The sequence below is a fragment of the Aptenodytes forsteri genome, unplaced genomic scaffold (genome assembly GCF_000699145.1).
Source record: "Aptenodytes forsteri isolate BGI_AS27 unplaced genomic scaffold, ASM69914v1 Scaffold103, whole genome shotgun sequence".
NCBI lineage: Eukaryota > Metazoa > Chordata > Aves > Sphenisciformes > Spheniscidae > Aptenodytes > Aptenodytes forsteri.
The window spans coordinates 3,162,130-3,179,654 of record NW_008796051.1 but is presented as its reverse complement, the minus strand read 5'-3'; the positions used below and the strand labels follow the sequence as shown (position 1 = coordinate 3,179,654).

Genomic DNA, 17,525 nt, shown 5'->3' with positions numbered 1-17,525 from the left:
TGTGAAGTTTCGTCAAGATAAATGCATTTTAGCTTTTACAGTTTTCCATCTTGGGTTGAATTTGTTTCTAAAACTTTTTTATTTAATGTCTTCCTGTGACTCTGGCATAACTTTTAGGGAAGGTGAAACTTCCTGTTATGTTCTGCAGCCCCATCAAAATGGGGAAGCTGTAGAGTTTTTGGAAACGCCTAGGGAAAATGTTTAAGGATTTGTGTCTACACAATATGAAGAATTTTCCATCAATACATTCTATAAAATGCTGAGCATTTGTCTTGTATTGCAACACCCTGCATGTCACCAATGATGTAAAGGATATATTTATCTTATGTCAGTTTTCTTACACAAGTTGAATGTTGTGCAGGCTCATCATACTTGTATGGTGAGTAAAGGGTATTTGAGGTCTGACTCACATTTGTAAAGCGTACCACTTCGTTATGCGGAAGGTATGTATATACACTTCCTTCTTGATTGAAGTCTACAATGAAATCTCAGAGGTAGAAGTCAGGTTGTCTCTTGAAGTCTTATTTGGAAACAAAAGAAGATGAGATAATAATAAGTGCTGCTCTAATTTTGTTTTTTTTCTGTGAAAACTTTTTTTAAGGTAATGTAAACATTTCAGTTATACGTGAGAGAGGAAGCAGGCATGTCAGCTCTTTGTCCACCACCGTCTCCTGCAGTTGCTAAAACAGAGATCTCTTTGAATGGCGAGTCACCTTTATTAGCTGCCACTTTTGCTTACTGGGACAATATTCTTGGCCCCCGAGTGCGGCATATCTGGGCCCCAAAGACAGAACAGGTACTTCTCAGTGATGGTGAAATAACTTTCCTTGCTAACCACACCCTGAATGGAGAAATACTTCGGAATGCAGAAAGCGGTGCAATAGATGTGAAGTTCTTTGTCTTGGCAGAAAAAAGGGTAATCATTGTGTCATTAATCTTTGATGGAAACTGGAATGGAGACAGAAGCACATATGGACTATCAATTATACTTCCACAAAGTGAACTTGGCTTCTACCTGCCGCTTCACAGAGTGTGCGTGGATAGGTTAACACATATTATAAGGAAAGGAAGAATATGGATGCATAAGGTAGGTTTATTGTTCATTACTAAAAACAGTTGTCCAAGTTGTCTTGAGCAAAAGCCAGAATTAAGATTCTGTGACACCTGTTATGTTGCAATCCAGACACAAAAACTCAGAGGAGGCTGACCTCCCTACATGTATACAATTTTGAAGGTTGAAAGTTAAAAATATGTCAGCAAATTCAAGGCTGGGGTTTTTAGCCACATGATTTATCCTGGTAATATTATATAACCTGTACCAGGCTGTCTAGGTGAAATAGGTATCCTGTAGAGTTTTTCATCTCTCTGATATAAATTGTTGCTTTTAACTGTGTTAATTAGTGTATTTAAACTAGGTAGAATTGTAAATTTACTGTGTTTCAAATCATTGTTTTCACTGTTGAGGTCCAGAAAAGGGAACTGATACAATTAATGTTGTCGTTGCTACAGTTTTATTGTTTAAAAAAAGGGTATCAATGAACAGTTAGGCAGGTGTTAAATTGTGTAAAACTAATGGGAGAACCACGAAAATACATCTACTTTAGTCCAAATATTTCTACTTTTGAAATTCAAAAGGGAAAACATGCTAAATTTTTCTGAAGAATTGCAACTCTTACCTTTGGGTACTTTATGGATATTTCCTTATTAAGTGAAAATTGTTATGTATTTTTGTTTAAAATAAATATCAAAACAGAAAACATGCTAAATTTTTCTGAAGAATTGCAACTCTTACCTTTGGGTACTTTATGGATATTTCCTTATTAAGTGAAAATTGTTATGTATTTTTGTTTAAAATAAATAACATTCTAATAATAAAAATTAAATCTCTGTCGTCTTCATGAAGTACAAGTTGTCTTAGAGCAGTAGATTGCATGTCAGCTGTAATGTGTATGGTGATGCATGTTTGTCTGATAAAGTTTTTGTTCCTCTTCTGTTTTGAGACCTCTAGTCAACATACTTTAAACTTCCTTTTGAGTGTTCTTATCTGAACTAATTAAGATTCCAGAAATAATAAGCTGGTGTTAATTTTTGTGGTGGTGTTTCCTTTTTGCTACACAAACAAACTCCATTGATTTTTAATATATTGCCTGATGATGGCTGGCAGTGTTTTCAGTCACATTGGCTCTTGATACTTCTGGGGTTTATTATTCAGAGGAAGGATAGGACATGAAGTTCATTTTCAGTATAGTAGAAAAACAAGTATTTCATTCCTAATCTAGCCTTCTAAAAGCCTGCTGAGTGTTAGTGCTTTTGACGTAAATGAATGCTATCTCATGTTCTTGATTACATTGCTTCTCTGTCATTTAGTGTCCTCTGTACTGACTTTTAATGCGAGTGGTTAAATAAGAATTGTCCATCATTCTTAACTATAGTTCATCTTCTCTCTTTTTGGACGTTGATACATATCAGTATGGTTCCACAGTAGAAACAGCCTTCAAGTGGCATTGAGAATGACAAAAAAATGTTTTCTACTAGTTTCCTCAGAAATTAGTCATTAAGTTCTTCATTCTTTTTCAGATGTTCTTGAAGCAGATAGGTCAACTGGATTAGCTGAGGCAGTGATACATTCTGAAATAGACATTTATTGCATTAGCATTAGCTGAGGCAGTGATACATTCTGAAATAGACATTTATTCTTTTCTTTTTCAGATGTTCTTGAAGCAGATAGGTCAACTGGATTAGCTGAGGCAGTGATACAAAATAGAAATTTTTTTTTTTTTTTTTTTTTTTGAGGAAGATTAAAGATCCCTGCATATATCTGCAGTTCTGCAGCCTTGCATAGAAGAGAGAAAACTGCTTTGAAAATGTAGATTAAAATTTAGGCATGCATTGTAGAATGAAAATACTGAATTAAAACAGGCTTATTTTGTAATTTGCGTTTTGAGGCAATTCAGCAACTATGGCTACCACAGAACAAAAAATGTTGAAGTCATATCTGAAAGGAGCTATGTATCTGTTCTGGAATTTCTAATGGTTGTCATTATCAGCTCTTCATGAGTTCTGTGTAGAGCCGGACAACAGTTCCAGCTAGGCTTTAGAAGAGAAGAAACCTTCTGAACTCAAGGACTAGGAGAAACACGTAACAGTGTTCAGACTGAGAAAGAAAGACAAGCAACTCCAAGCAAGTTGTCTATATGGGATTAGAAACCCCTTTTATCTACTTCAATTTTATGTTCCAGATGTTTGTCTAATAATTTTGAGCAGCTATATCTCTGAAAAGAAGTGGCTTACACCATTTGTTCAGCCTTATCTTCATGAAGACTGACTTCTTTTAAAGCAAAGGATCTTCACTGTCAAGGATGTCTTACTTCACTGACACTGAACTCAAGGATGGAGGTCTCCCAAAGGAATCTGCCTCGTTCCAGTTTTGTTTTTCACAGATGCTTCTTTTAGATGGTTAGACAAGTTTTATTACTGTTCTAGGGCAAGTTACTGTAGCTTGTTCCCTATTCATCTGCTCAAAAAAAGTTATGTAAACTCTTTTCCCACTTGAAGTTGATCAACTTTGAGTAGTTCAGTCATAGGAAGCTAATGAGTAACCAATAAAAATGCAATAACCTGTCAGCATCTAGCAAAAGATATCATTAGTTCTCGCAGCATCTTCCATTTTTTGCATATTGTGTTGATTGTTCCAGTGACTAATGCCGAATTTTCTTCGTGAATAATAACTTGATTCCGTTGTAAGTTGCATTTTGAATGCAGTTCGCTAGTCAGCTGCTGCTGAGTCTGTTTTGAGAACTTTGTCCACTCTTGTACATTGTGTTTTGTGTATTTTGAGGTTTCATGTCTCCTGTACTTGGTTATAAAACAATGTTTTGAAGACTTGTCAGTGTCTCAAGATGTGGGGGAAAAAAAAAGTCCTGTTTTTCCTACCCTCCCCAAACAAATAATTTTTCTCATTCTGGAGATCTCATTTTTCTCTTGCCGCCTCAGGAACCATCAGCCTGTACCATATCCATTTGAAAATAAAAGCCCATACATAAAGTGGAATTCTGCACCATAATCTGATCATTTGGCATTTTCTTGATCTGTAATGAAGAAACTAAATGTTTTGTCATTGCCATCACACCCTCCCTTTCCTGCTACTCCTGCCCAAGCATGTGAGAGGTTTGGTGGGGGGAAGAGCAGGGAGCATTGATCTGTTTAAAATGACATCACTTCCCGCTAATGTCAACTCTGTAAAAGAAAAAAGACTTGAACATCGAAATTTGAATCTAAGAAGCGTGACTCCACAGGGAAGAAACTGTACCATTTGACTGTTGTGTGCATACATATATAAAAAAATACCAGAGCGTTTATATTTAACTGCTTCTCTTGCTCAGGAGAGGCAAGAACATTTCCAGAAGATTGTCTTGGAAGGCACGGAGAGAATGGAGGATCAGGTAAGGGCCATCTGGTTGATGCGTATGGCACACCATCACAAAACTATTTGACTGCATCTGGTAGAAGTTGGTGCTGCTTCTTATTTTTGGGATCCAGGAAGATACTTTGGACTGGCTGATGACCTACCATGCACAGGAGGCAAAGTTTCTGAAGATAGGATGATGGAAGCTGTGAACAAGTTGAAGGAAAATATATTTCATCACTTTATGGGTAAAGTGGAAATCTATGAAGAATATTACCTTTCAGAAAAGGAAAGTCATTTACTTGAACTTGAAGCTCTGTAAAGGTAGTAGCTTCCATAGATTCATGCTCGCCTCCTGTCAAGGATGGTTTTTCACTAGGTCGTTACTTTTTCGAGTTACAGAGACGTACGGAGTCTGTCATGTTGGAATGTGGTTGGAGACCTAATGGATAAGACTGTGAAAAGAATTCGATTCCTGAAACTTGTAAAAATGAAATTGTGGCTTCAGTTTCTTGTGATAGATAAATCAGATAGTAATTTTGTATGTTAATAACTAATATGCCTGGTTTTGGTTTCCTGTCATTGTTAAAATATCAGACTTTGATCTAAAATGCTTAACAGTAATTGCACATAATATGATACGATCAAATTATCTCACTCCAAATACTTCTTGTCTAGGCCAATCAAACGGATTGTGAAAATTGGCATAGGACCCTGGAAATACATTTTAAGACATGACGTTGAGAAGCAAAATGTATGTTTCCAGTTCATAATTATTGATGAGTAAAGCCCAAGAAGTCTATGCATCAACTTCCGCTCATACCACGCTTCCAAACACTAGGAAGTTAAAGATGTTTTGCATGTAATATTGCAAGTTCATGTTAGTAGTAACTTCTAATACTGCAAAATGTGCTTTTACTTCAAGCATTTTATTTATTGTGCAGGGCCAGAGCATCATTCCAATGCTGACAGGAGAAGTCATTCCCGTAATGGAACTCCTTTCATCTATGAAATCACACAGTGTTCCGGAAGAAATAGATGTAAGTCCTTGTGTTGTTTGCATTGTGAATAAAAAAGTGGCTTTGGCACTCTGGTTTGGTACTCTTTTTGGCAGACAAAACCCCACAGTTGTCATAAATTCTTGTACTCTTCAGTTGTTTCACATCACATTCTCCTAAGTGGTGTAGGGAATGGTTTAACGTAACTGTTTTAGTTCAGTAAATATAACAGTACTAGCAGTGGTTTTTATGGTCAGCACTTAACAAAATTGACTGCATAGGATGATACCATTTTTAAGAGTGGAGTGGAAAGGCTATTTGATGCAAAACAAAATGAATGGGGACGTAAATGGTTTTAATGTTAATACCTGTTTCAGTGTGGTTTAATGTTCTCATGGAAGAAGTCAGTGATCTCACATGCACTAATTTAAAGTATTCTGGACAAGGTTATAGAAAAAAACCTGGGAGGAATCTGACTTGTGAAGAACATTTAATAATCAAGTGACTTTCTCATTTTCAAAATGCTTTGGCTGAAGTCAGAAGGTCTTTTTAAGGGGGTGCTTTTTTGGGCAGTCTTAACAGCTTAGCGTAAACAGTTCCCAAACAGTTTTCACCTATCATTAAAAACAAAAATCAATTAATTGGAAGGTGTTGCAGATCCTTGTCTAACCTTTGTTTATATTTACTTGCATTTCAGATAAGTGACACAGTGCTAAACGATGACGACATTGGGGATAGTTGCCATGAAGGCTTTCTCCTCAAGTATGAATTTCAGTTTTGATTTATGCTGTAGTAAAATGGTTTAAACTTGTGTGTGCATATATATTTAACTGCCTGTATGCGCATGTGAACATGTATCAGATTAGAAAGGGGGAAGATGACATGTATTTGGCTTTTTGAGATTTTTGTCTAAAATGCAGTAGAAGTTGCTGTCTTTTTAGAAGAATGGCTCTGGGTTAATAGCTGTATCTCTATAGACTGTGTTGTCACAGAGTCATTTGCTTGATAATAGAATCCCTATCAAATGTAATTTTTCTTTGATACTTACATTTAATTTTATGAGGATATAAGTCAAAGTCTTACATTTTTATGAAATACCTAAAAAACTGGGTTGTGTTTACTGCATAAATGATGAATAAGTGTCATTAATGATATGGCATATGGAACGCTTATTACTAAATTGCGTGTTTTTCTTTTTCCCCCTGTTTTTAATGTATAAGTGGAAGTAGTTGCACTTGAGAGCAACTTGGCCTCTTCCTGCGGGAAAGCATATTTCATAGATTTTAACTGATGTTCTGTTACCTTTCAGAACATCTCTGGTGTAACTGCATTCATTTATGTAGTGCTTAGTGCCATCTATTTATACAGTCACATACACTTTCAGTACTACAGAAATTCATGTGTTAAATTAACTAATTCTTCACAATAATGTAGTATTTAGTTCCATAGAGGATTTGGGAAATAATTAAGTGAATATCATGGAATGGATTATTGTGAACGACTAGAGCCATTGATCCTACAATGATGAGCTGTTCTCATACCAGATGGAGATTTATTGGGCAGGTAGTAGACTGTAGGGTATCAGTTAGCTCTTCTTGCTACTTCTCCCTGGAAATTTTGTCCTGAAAAAAAAAAGAATAACTTGGCCGTTTGTGTGAAGGGTCCAAATGCCTGCTTTTTAGCTTATCTGCAAAGCTTATCAGCTCGCCTAGGTTTAGATTTCAAGTCTTAAATATAATGTTGTATGGATTTATTTATACTTGTCATTGAATAAAAATTTGATTAAACTAAATAAACTGCCCATACCAACAATACCAACCTCTAAAATAAGCAACCAGCTTTCTTAGTAATTTCTAAATGAAACTGAACATCTATTTCTGCCCCAAAGGAAGAATTCCTAAGTATGCAGATGGCCTTAAATTTAACTCTTAGAATATACTTGATAAGATAAATAGTAGCAGGTCCACTATAAAGTCCACCTGTAGGATTTCAGAGTCTGAGTGTAGCTATTACAGTCATTGTCAATTAGGGGTGTTTATTAGAACTGGTTAATCACATACAATGCATCCTTCAGTAAGATAGCATAAATGCACTTTTGTGTATTCACGGATATGGGACAAAAATTTTTAATAGTATCTAGACTTTCTAGGGTGTCTAGACTTTTTGAATCTGTGGGCCAGGTGTTGGTTTGAGAAAGTGCAGGGGGAAAGGGAGGATGAGGATAAGAAACCTCAACAGAAGTTTAGTCCAGGTATATTTACTGCAGCCTCCAAACTTAAGATAAACTAAATCAGATCTGTGCTGCTGGCAACTCACAAGACCAGATCACTCAACTTCCAGCATGCCTGTCTGTATTCTGAGGGACTCAAGCTTGCGACATGCTCTTGCCCATGTAGTTACCAAGAGTAGAACAGTTTACCTGCCAAGTGTCCCAAAACTGGCTTCTGATCCACAGTTCCAGTAAATGACGACAACCATGGAATAATCTTCTTTCAAGATGCTTTCAAATCCTTCATTATTAATATGTCTTCTGTTACTTTAGATTAATTATTTTATACAGATTCTGTAATACAGTTAGATAGTAGCAGTAGACAGTTTTTGTTTGCTCTGTAACTGGTGTTTGGAGGTTCTGAGTGACAGTCTTTTTATTCATCAAACTGAAAATGTAGATACTGTCAAACTTTTGGATTTCAGCAGTAACCTACACAGCTGTGTGAGGTCGTATGGGTATGGGCCTATAGGTATGGGCCTATATTTATACTAGGAGCACTTCATTCTTCTTGTGAAGATGATAATTGTTTTATTTGAAAAGTCTGATTAAACGTATTAACCTATGTTTGTTTTTATTTGCAGTGCAATTAGTTCACACCTGCAGACCTGTGGTTGTTCTGTAGTTGTAGGAAGCAGTGCAGAAAAAGTGAATAAGGTAATGCACTTTCTAATACACCAAACTTAAATGCTGATTGTTAGCAATGTTAGTGTGTTATTTGGAACAAGGTTTATCTATAAACATACTTGAGGTTGAAGAAAGAAGGAATACTGTTGTCTGGTTATCTTACTTCAGCTGATCGGTCTAGCAGTTGATAATTCTGCCTGAAAATTGCCTTATCAGTTGTATTCTGGCAACTATAAGAAAACCAATTAATTTTATTTAATTGTTACTGTATATAAACCAGTAGTAAATGAGTCTGAGCTTTTAAAATTAAGTTTGTTAGCTAAAATGTACAAATTGAAGAGGTCTGAACTGGCTTGCCCAGTTCAGCTATGTCAATGGGCATTGTCCATGTACTCTTAAGAAATTAGTATCTGCATCATTTCTCTTACGCTGGGGAATAAATGTACTTCTGCATCATGAACTGCTTGTGTTTCATGGAACCTCAAAGCTGTTGAGTCTGTAGTCACACACGCAGGCGAGCTTACTAGGACCTTAAACCATTCCAGCAATTCCAGCATTTTTTTCTTCATAGCTGTGTTTGTTGACTTCATCTCCAGTCTGTTTAAAAATTAATTGGTAAATAAGCGTACAGTTTAACTGGTAGTTCTTAAATCAGGTTTGACTCAGCTTTCCAGAAGAACCAGAAAGAGGCAAAGTACAGATACAAACCCCTAAAACTGAGTCCTATAACAACAAAATACTCAGTGTGTCATGCTTGCTGGAGCACATCAGTAGGGATGATGTTTAGGAGCTTTCAGGTCTAGAAACAATAAGCAGCATTAGCTGTACCTCTTAACGGGGAAAAGCGTATACATCATTATGGTCTATTTGGGAGGAAAAAAGGTCACTCTTGGAAGGTGTCATTTCAGAACAAAAAATAATCACATTTTTGTGGTAGACATTTTTTTCCCATACTGTTATTAACTCTTGTAAGCTTGTTATGAAATATTTAATTTGAACCAATATGAAACTATCACCTGCACTGCTTTTCCTCTAATATTCTGGTGTAAATGGAGAGTTTCTTGATGCTTATTTTAAGCTCACCCAGTATGTGAAGGAAAAATCACATGAGGATGTTTTCCTTATTCAGAATTTTCCAAGTACTTTTTTTGTATACAGCTTTTTGATTATACCAAAATGCTAGTTTCAGATAAATTGAAAGCAATTCCTGGAAGAGATACACTTCTGTTTACTGTCCATTGAAATATTTCTTAAAAGCATATTTCTTTTTAGCGTAGTGCAATGTATCAGCATTTTGTTCAGAGAGATTTCCCTTTGACTTGCATTCAATTAGGGTGTTACTCCATCCCTTCTAATAAAAACACTGACATTAATTTTCAGTTAGGATATTCAGAGACAAATGATGAAGAAAATGTTGTTTTCTTTGTGAGAAAATGTATTTCACTAAATCAATTGCCTCTCTACATTCACAGCTGAGTCCTTTAATAAACCTCTTTGATTCAGAATATGCCTGCAATTGGGAATGAAAAGAAGGGTTTCATAAAAGTGTGCAGTCCTAGAGCCTTCAGGTATTAGGTGCCACTGCACTTAATGAGTATACCAGTACTGCTGTGAGGGTAAGGTTCTGTGTAGTTGTGTAGCATTATAAGTTTTCAATTTACACTGAGGCCTCTGGACCATGCAATAACAATAGTCCCATGTCCTGAGGCCATGACAAAGGTCCTACAGTGGTATACGTGGAGAAGCGGTATGTTCAGATAACTTCGTTTTCTGATAGGGAATGTTTTTGTATATAGGGCTTTTCTGTCTGATTATGTTTTTAATTGTGATGTACTGATTATTCAGCTCTGGTTTATTTTGTAGCACTGAAACCTTCTTTTTTGAGGAAAAACTCATTTTAATTCTCGATGTTGATGCCCTTTTTGATATATCTATGTATGTATCTGTGTGTATTGCTTCAATGTGAAATAAAGATTAAGAACAGTGGGCCTGCTGAATATATTATATATTAATTGTAGGCTATACATATTATATATTATGTATTTTACAGTATGTCGTGCTCCTTGCTGCAGTGAAATATGACAGTCATCTTTTTAAAAAATTCAAGGCACCTTTAGTAAACCTGTGTTTTGAGATAAGCAGTTCGTGATGCTTTATAAAAATTGGGGGGAGGATGCATTGTTTTGTGTGTATTGGCAGTGACGGCAGAGCACCTCTGATCAAATGAACAGTAAATGCTGATACTCAAATTAAAAATAATCACAAGCAACAGGGGAACCACAGAAAAGAAAGTTGTCAGTTCTTAGCTGAAATCAGCTAACCACAGTTAATGTGTATTGTTTCAGGGATGTAAGATCTGCACATGATTAAGTTAGCATAATAGAGGAAATGTTGAAGGCTTAAGTGGTTATAAAAAGCTTAAAGTTTATAGCTCATAAAATAATTAATTAAAAGGCTTTAAGGTCTAAATAGTTATGAGTGTGTAAAATAATGTATTGATAAGCTAGGCACTATAGGAAAAAAACAGTCTGGAAGAATGTGAGTCTCAAGATACATCCAGGGTAAAGTTCATAAATTCTGCGCAGGTTCTTATCAGCAGTGTGCTCTTTGTGTCACGGTGTAATTGTTCTGAAGTAATTGTTTTCTTTATGGCATACTTTAGCTTTTCTTAAAGTAAAAAAACCACCTATTGCGCCTTGCTGAAGTGTCAAAAAGCATTAGTCAGAAACTAGGTTGTCATTCTTTTAGGTACTGCATAAACACACTGTGCAAGAATAGAGCCTTCTCAAACACCTTACAGACACAGGTAGGACACCGCAGGTTAAGACTGAAAGATCAGCAGAATGGAATACATCCTGTATTTGGAGATGATTACTTGTAGCTGTTGCAGCACAGGAGTTTGAAAATGGATAATGAAGTACCTTTGTTGCTTTTAATGGAGAGTTTGAGGAAATTACTGAGGAAATAAGCATGGATGCTTATATAGGAAATTGACTATGCCTGATTGGAGACAATCGCTGATGTTTCAATATGGAATGAATAAAATAAGAGGCTTAAAAGGCTAGGATAGTAATCGCAGTAACTCATGTTTATGTAATAGGAAGAGGTAGCAGAAGGCAAAAGTGATTTGTTCTACATAGTTGGCTAAAAACCAAATTTTGCCAAAAAGTGTTGGATTTTTTCTTCATTTGACAAGGAGTTGGCTTACAGCTTAATAATTTAAGCATGTCACTATTCTGTGACCTTGGTAAAGTTTTGGCTTTTCTAATAAGCATGATGAACTTTTTTGTTCATCATTTGAAATGCCTAGTACATTCTAGTCAGAAATTGCATTTGAAGATCGGTTCATTCCTTACATTTCCATGTTTTTCAAGACTGTTCTTTTTAATGCAGATTGTGAGAACGTTGTGTCTGTTTCTTACGCCGTCAGAACGGAAGTGTTCCAGACTCTGTAGAAGTGAGTCGTCTTTCAAATATGAGTCAGGACTTTTTGTTCAAGGCTTACTCAAAGTAAGTACGCTTAGGAAAGTTCTATTCTTCTGTAGTTTAAGAATATTCTTCAATGTATGGTCATGAACATGAACACATTCATGTTCAAAGAAATACCTCATCTTCCCTTGATTCCTTTCTGGCACTATAGCTTTCCTTGTAACTATTTGCACGTTAAAATTGCAAGCCAGTCTTTTCTCTGCAACATCTATTTCTTGAGTATTGTCCAGAATTGTTCCTATGCTTTGAGGTACAATAATAATAGTCTTTTGCCTACCAGGGGCTGGAATCCTAAAAGGCATTAAGTTTTTGTATTGTACCAAAACCAAAAAAGAACAGTCCATCAGTCCTACAGTTTCCAAGTATTGTAAAAGGGCTGTAGCAATGGGTGAAGATGAATAGAAAAATAATGCTTCTGCTCTAATGAGCAGTCTAAACTTACCAGATAAATATAATACTGTAATGTTAATGGGCTCATGAACCAGATGATGCAATACTGTAATACACAGGTTACCTCAGTACCTGTTTTCACTGTTATATTAAGGGAATCATCCAGTATGAAGGACTTTTTACTGGGCTACAACCACCAGTTCTCTCAAACAAAACATGTCTAAACAAATGGGATTTAAAATTTAGGCATGATGCTTTAATATTGTTTTGTTCCAATATAGCTTTGTTTAAAAAAGTAACTAGAAGAATAATGTTTTTTCACTAAAACAGGATGCAACAGGAAGCTTTGTGTTGCCCTTCCGTCAAGTAATGTATGCCCCATATCCTACTACACATATAGATGTAGATATCAATACAGTGAAGCAGATGCCCCCTTGTCATGAACACATCTATAACCAACGACGATATATGAGATCCGAGCTGACAGCATTTTGGAGAGCTAATTCAGATGAAGAAATGTCTCAAGATCATATTATCCACACAGATGAGAGTTTCACACCTGATTTGTATGTACTCCTTTCTCGCATCTCTCGAAGTTACTTGATTTTGGGACGAGAGTAAAGTAATACAGAGTGTACTTTCTAATAGAGTACATGAGGTTTTTTTGCTTTTAAGAAGCTCCTTCAGCTTTGGTAGTTGCATTCATTTTGGAGGAATTTACCAGTTCCATCAGTAGTTTTGTTGCATTAAATATTACTGAAATTCATTTTCAGTGATACTTACGACCATGTTATGCTAATTTTGTTGCCTGTTTAAATAGGGCTATAACAAAGCTAAGTGTATTTGACAGGGCCCAATGGCTTTCCTGGATTTAGTTCATTTCATCTGAAAGTTTTGCATTAAGATTCTGTATTAGCTTTAAAAATAGCAGGATTATAATTCACTAGAATTTTGAATTCACTTTTAATTTCTGCCAGATTGTAAACAGTAGTGCTATTGCTGTGTGCAACTGCTGGACGGTTAGCGTCCCTTCATGGCATTACCTCACATGTTTGTTTGCTTTCTTTTCTACAGAAATGTCTTTCAAGATATCCTGCATCGAGATACATTAGTAAAAGCCTTCCTGGATCAGGTAATCATTGCCTTTTCAGAAAGAACAAGAGCTAAAGTTCAGTATTTTGAGCCTTAGTAACAGATAATTTAACATTAATAGATAATTTGTTGGCTTGGTAGCTCTTTTTCATACTAGTGCTATGATTCTTCTCTGCATAACTAGAGAAAAATACTTGTGTAATTTGTAGTATTAGTGTAATACTGAAAATCCTTCTTACGTATGAAAAACAATGCACATTTTCTATTGCTGTGCAACAGTGTCTACAATTACAGTATTGAGAAAGCTACCTGACTGGGCTTAATTTCAGATCATTTTAAAAAGGAAAATAATACTTTATCCAAACAGAATTGTAAAACAGCTTAATTTTTTGCATCTGAGCAGCTAGAAAACTAAGAAAGATTGTTGAGCATATCTACAAATCTGCTGTTAATGTGCCTGCTTTGCTATAATTAAGGATATGTTACATGTGTATGCAAGGTTTCTTTATATTCCACATTCTTAAAATGATTCTTGAATTTCCATGTCTACCTAATTTTCTGCTATAATTTTTAACAGATCTTCCATCTGAAGCCTGGCTTGTCTCTAAGGAGTACTTTCCTTGCACAATTTCTGCTAGTCCTTCACAGAAAAGCCTTAACTTTAATAAAATACATAGAAGATGACACGTAAGTGAACAGATAATAAAAAGCAGGCTTTGAGAAACTTCCTCTGTTCTTTTTTACAATATCCTTTTTTATTTTCTTTCAGGCAAAAAGGAAAAAAACCTTTTAAGTCTCTTCGTAGCTTAAAGATAGATCTTGATTTAACAGCAGAGGGCGATCTTAACATAATAATGGCTTTGGCTGAGAAGATTAAACCAGGTCTACATTCCTTTATCTTTGGGAGGCCGTTCTACACTAGTGTACAAGAACGTGATATGCTCATGACGTTTTAAAGTTCTCCACTGCTAATGTGTAATATTGCAGTCTTGCACGGCACAAAAAGAAATCTGTCAGTGTGACCACCACACTTGTGACAATCATTGACCTGTTTGAGGATGGATCATTAGGAGCACAGTAACACTACAGTCTTTCCGAAGCAGGAGGGGTCTTGTTAGAGGGAATATCAACTTAGCTAGACAAGCATGATTTTAATGAATCCATCTCTTCTGTGTGCTTTTTTTTAACAGTAAAAGTAAATGTTACCAGAGGTTCCTTTGCCATGCGGGCTTAGTAGATAAATTTGAACATGTTTTGGTGTACAATAAAGGGAAGCATTTTAATTTTCTTTCCCCAAAGACTTCTTTCAGGTGTGTGTCAGTTTTTCCCTGTTCTGCCGTGTCAGTATTTTTAGTGTTTCCACAGAAAGCAATACATACGTCCTCCCTAATCAGGGAGGTTGTGGAATAGGGGCCTTCCAAGAATTTCAAAGAGTTTTTAGAAGCGTTTGTTGTTGTGTATGTGGTACAAATCTGAAATATGTCTTCCCTCATCTCCCTTTTTAACGCTACTGGCTCCTTCATTTAGAGCATTTAATTTGGGATTTTTAATATACTACAAAGTGCTATTCTTGTGTGCAAACTGTTGACTATTAGTAGCTTAAATAGCAGCACTCTGCACGGGGGAACTGGCTCATTATTTAAGCAGCTGTGCATGTAAGTGCCAACCAGGATACTCTGTCACAGGTTGTTGGGCCATCCTGCAGTGACCTGTTCAGTGATCCAGTGTAACTGAGCTCTTTCAAAACACAAAACAGAAAACTTGTGTCATTCAGCAGCAGTTGTCAGTCTTTCTGTCTGTAAACTGCTGCTGGTTTTTCCATTGTCAGTTAGAATAAGGTTCAGATTAAAGTATTAGACCTTCCCAAAGAACACCAAGGTGATAGCCAAACTAGAAGATAAAACAATAATTTTTTTTTTCACATTGCCGTTAATATATTTAGTAATCCTTAATTCAGAGATTTGAACTAATCTCTGAACAGCTATGAACTAATGTGATTGGCATTTTACTAAGTGAATTATAGTCAATAATCTTGCCAATCTTCTTAGTTCATCTTAGCACATCTCCAGCTTTGCTTTGCTTGAAAATAAAAACACGTTTTCTATTTGTATGCCTCAACCCTTCTTTCTCAGTAGCATGTGGTGTCAGGTTAATCCAGACCCATGTTTTTGAGTTTTGACACATGGTTGGTGTGTGTTACATTGAAATCACTGGTACATCTGTACTGCGTGTTGTTGTATTTCTTCTCTTTTTGGACAAACACAGGAATATAGTTGTGTCATGTTTTAGCGTAACCTCGTAACTCAATATTCATTGTGAAAGAGCTGCACTTGTGATTGGAGAAGCCACTGTTGCTTTATTGATTAAATCGTTTATAACACTCTTTGGCAAACAGGTTTCTGTTTTCAAGATGGCTTTCTAGTGTCCCTTTCATGCAGGGAGGCATAAAGGTTAACAAGTTAGATTCAGAACTTTTCCTGAAATGTCTGATACTCAGATTTTAAAAGCAATACAGTCCTTTATTTAGATGTCCGGAATTCCCTTACCTTTCCTGAAAGACAAAGATTCACAATTACATATTTAGAGCCTCTGAAAGATGTGGAATTGAGCCCCAGCTGCACACCATTTTTGTGAATGAACGTCATCAGCGTTACCCGGTTGATAAGTAATTACACATTGAGCCGTTTTTATGCTACATGTATGTAGGACTCTTGCAATGAGCTCAGCGCTTCATCAAAAGAATTTGTCAGAATTATGCTGCTGTAAGTTACTTGTGCTGAGATTCTGTTTGTCTTCCTACCATTATTATTTCCTTCTGTGTTTTTAATCAATTGATCCATTAGAAAAGAGCCTGATTGTGCTAAGTTTTTACTCTCATGTCTAAGATTGTGAAAAATTGTAATAAACACTGCTGAAACTTCTAATGTAGAAGTTGTGTTGAAGTCTAAAGAGCTTTAAATGTGCTGCTCAAATTAATCACTTTGGCTTGATAGGCATTGGAAACTTAACATTGACACTAGTAACTAGTAAAGCTCTGTTTGTTTACTGAAGATGCTGTCACTTTTTGAAATTACTAAAAGCTGGAAACTTTCTCAATTGCTACTTTTGTTGCACAACTCACAAGTGCAGAATGTATCGTGAAGTAAATTATAAAATGCATCTGCATGTTGTGTGGTAAATCTTGCTCAGGAAACAAAGTATTCTAATAAAATTCATGCACAATTTTTGACTTTAATTGCTGCTGATTTTTTTTCATAGAATTTCTGTTCTGTATCTGATAGAATCGTTATCTTTTATCCTTTGAAATAAAGAAGAAACCTTTTTCCTTCTTGTTAAATTAAAAATTATGCTGAGATGGTGAAACATAGACTGTCATTGATAGGAAGTAATATGTTACTTAGTTCCTCTGTTTCTGTAAGGACTTACTCATTTCAAGCTGAGACCAGTGTGGCTTGCTATGCCTCTGATGTGCTCAAATAAGAATGTAGCCTCTACTTTTAAAAAATTTTAATCCCATATGTGAGAATTTAGAAATGTTTTAAGGAGTTCCCTTATATCGAGCAGTCAGTGAATACCTTTCTTCAGGATTTTAGTTCCTTACAGTTAAAAGAATAGGGCAAGTTTATTTCTTCCAGTTGGATTTGAAAGGGGAGTAGTGTTTTAGAGCATTTTTAGTAGCACATTTTCCCTGATCTTGATTCCTGGTCTTTGCATACCTGTAAAGGTAGCACAGAAAGACATCCACTGGATGTCTTGCTTGTTAGGACCACAGAGGATGTTCCCAGTCTTACGTATCAGTACATCGTACTGTCAGTTTTATTCCAGAGCAAAACGGGTATTTTGGTAACATTCTTATCCCTGAGCCACCAGTATGATACACCAATACAGAGCACCAGGACTTCCACACTCCATTCTCTACCGGGAAGAGGTGTTAGAAAGATTTCTCTTCCTGTCCTCCTATCTGTAGGAGGATAAAGACAAAGCAGCCCAAAATATGAGGGCTATCTCATACAGGCATGTTGCTCACCTCTATTGTCTAATCAGAGCCTACAAAGAATGTACTTTGTCCTCTCTTCAACAGTAAAGAGGCATAAACCATATGCATTAGTATGCAGAGCAGGTTTTTGCACACGGTTGTGTCGTTTACCTCTGTCCTGGCATAGAGCTACGCTCTAACCGTTACCTCCTGCTTGGGCAAAACAGCAAGGAAGCTTCATGGCAGCGTGTCCTTATTTACAAGGTTGTTCATGTGGTA

General features: G+C 36.1%; 1 protein-coding gene across 3 annotated transcripts; it reads left to right on the top strand.

The window, feature by feature from the left end:
* Positions 1–484: 484 nt before the first annotated feature.
* CUNH9orf72 (chromosome unknown C9orf72 homolog) lies at positions 485–16,505 on the top strand. Of its 3 annotated transcripts, XM_009286229.2 has the most exons (10): positions 644–1,087; positions 4,383–4,442; positions 5,350–5,445; positions 6,101–6,165; positions 8,257–8,329; positions 11,693–11,809; positions 12,509–12,744; positions 13,253–13,310; positions 13,848–13,957; positions 14,040–16,505. In XM_009286229.2, the coding sequence occupies exons 1-10, from the start codon at positions 644–646 to the stop codon at positions 14,224–14,226; spliced, it is 1,446 nt and encodes a 481-aa protein (XP_009284504.1). In that variant the 3' UTR covers positions 14,227–16,505. The 3 variants fall into 3 exon arrangements, with proteins under 3 accessions (XP_009284506.1, XP_009284504.1, XP_009284505.1); XM_009286230.2 differs by lacking the exon at positions 4,383–4,442 and having other exon boundaries at positions 14,040–14,226; XM_009286231.2 differs by lacking the exons at positions 8,257–8,329; positions 12,509–12,744; positions 13,253–13,310; positions 13,848–13,957; positions 14,040–16,505 and having other exon boundaries at positions 485–1,087; positions 11,693–11,768.
* The last annotated feature ends 1,020 nt before the right edge of the window (positions 16,506–17,525 follow it).

What these genes read in the sequence shown, in the direction of transcription:
- CUNH9orf72 (XM_009286229.2), top strand. Translation starts at nt 644, where the DNA reads ATGTCAGCTCTTTGTCCACCACCGTCTCCTGCAGTTGCTAAAACAGAG. An exon ending in GTGTTCCGGAAGAAATAGAT is followed by an intron (nt 5,446 to 6,100) that starts GTAAGTCCTTGT and finishes CTTGCATTTCAG; the next exon opens with ATAAGTGACACAGTGCTAAA. An exon ending in TTGTTCAAGGCTTACTCAAA is followed by an intron (nt 11,810 to 12,508) that starts GTAAGTACGCTT and finishes TCACTAAAACAG; the next exon opens with GATGCAACAGGAAGCTTTGT.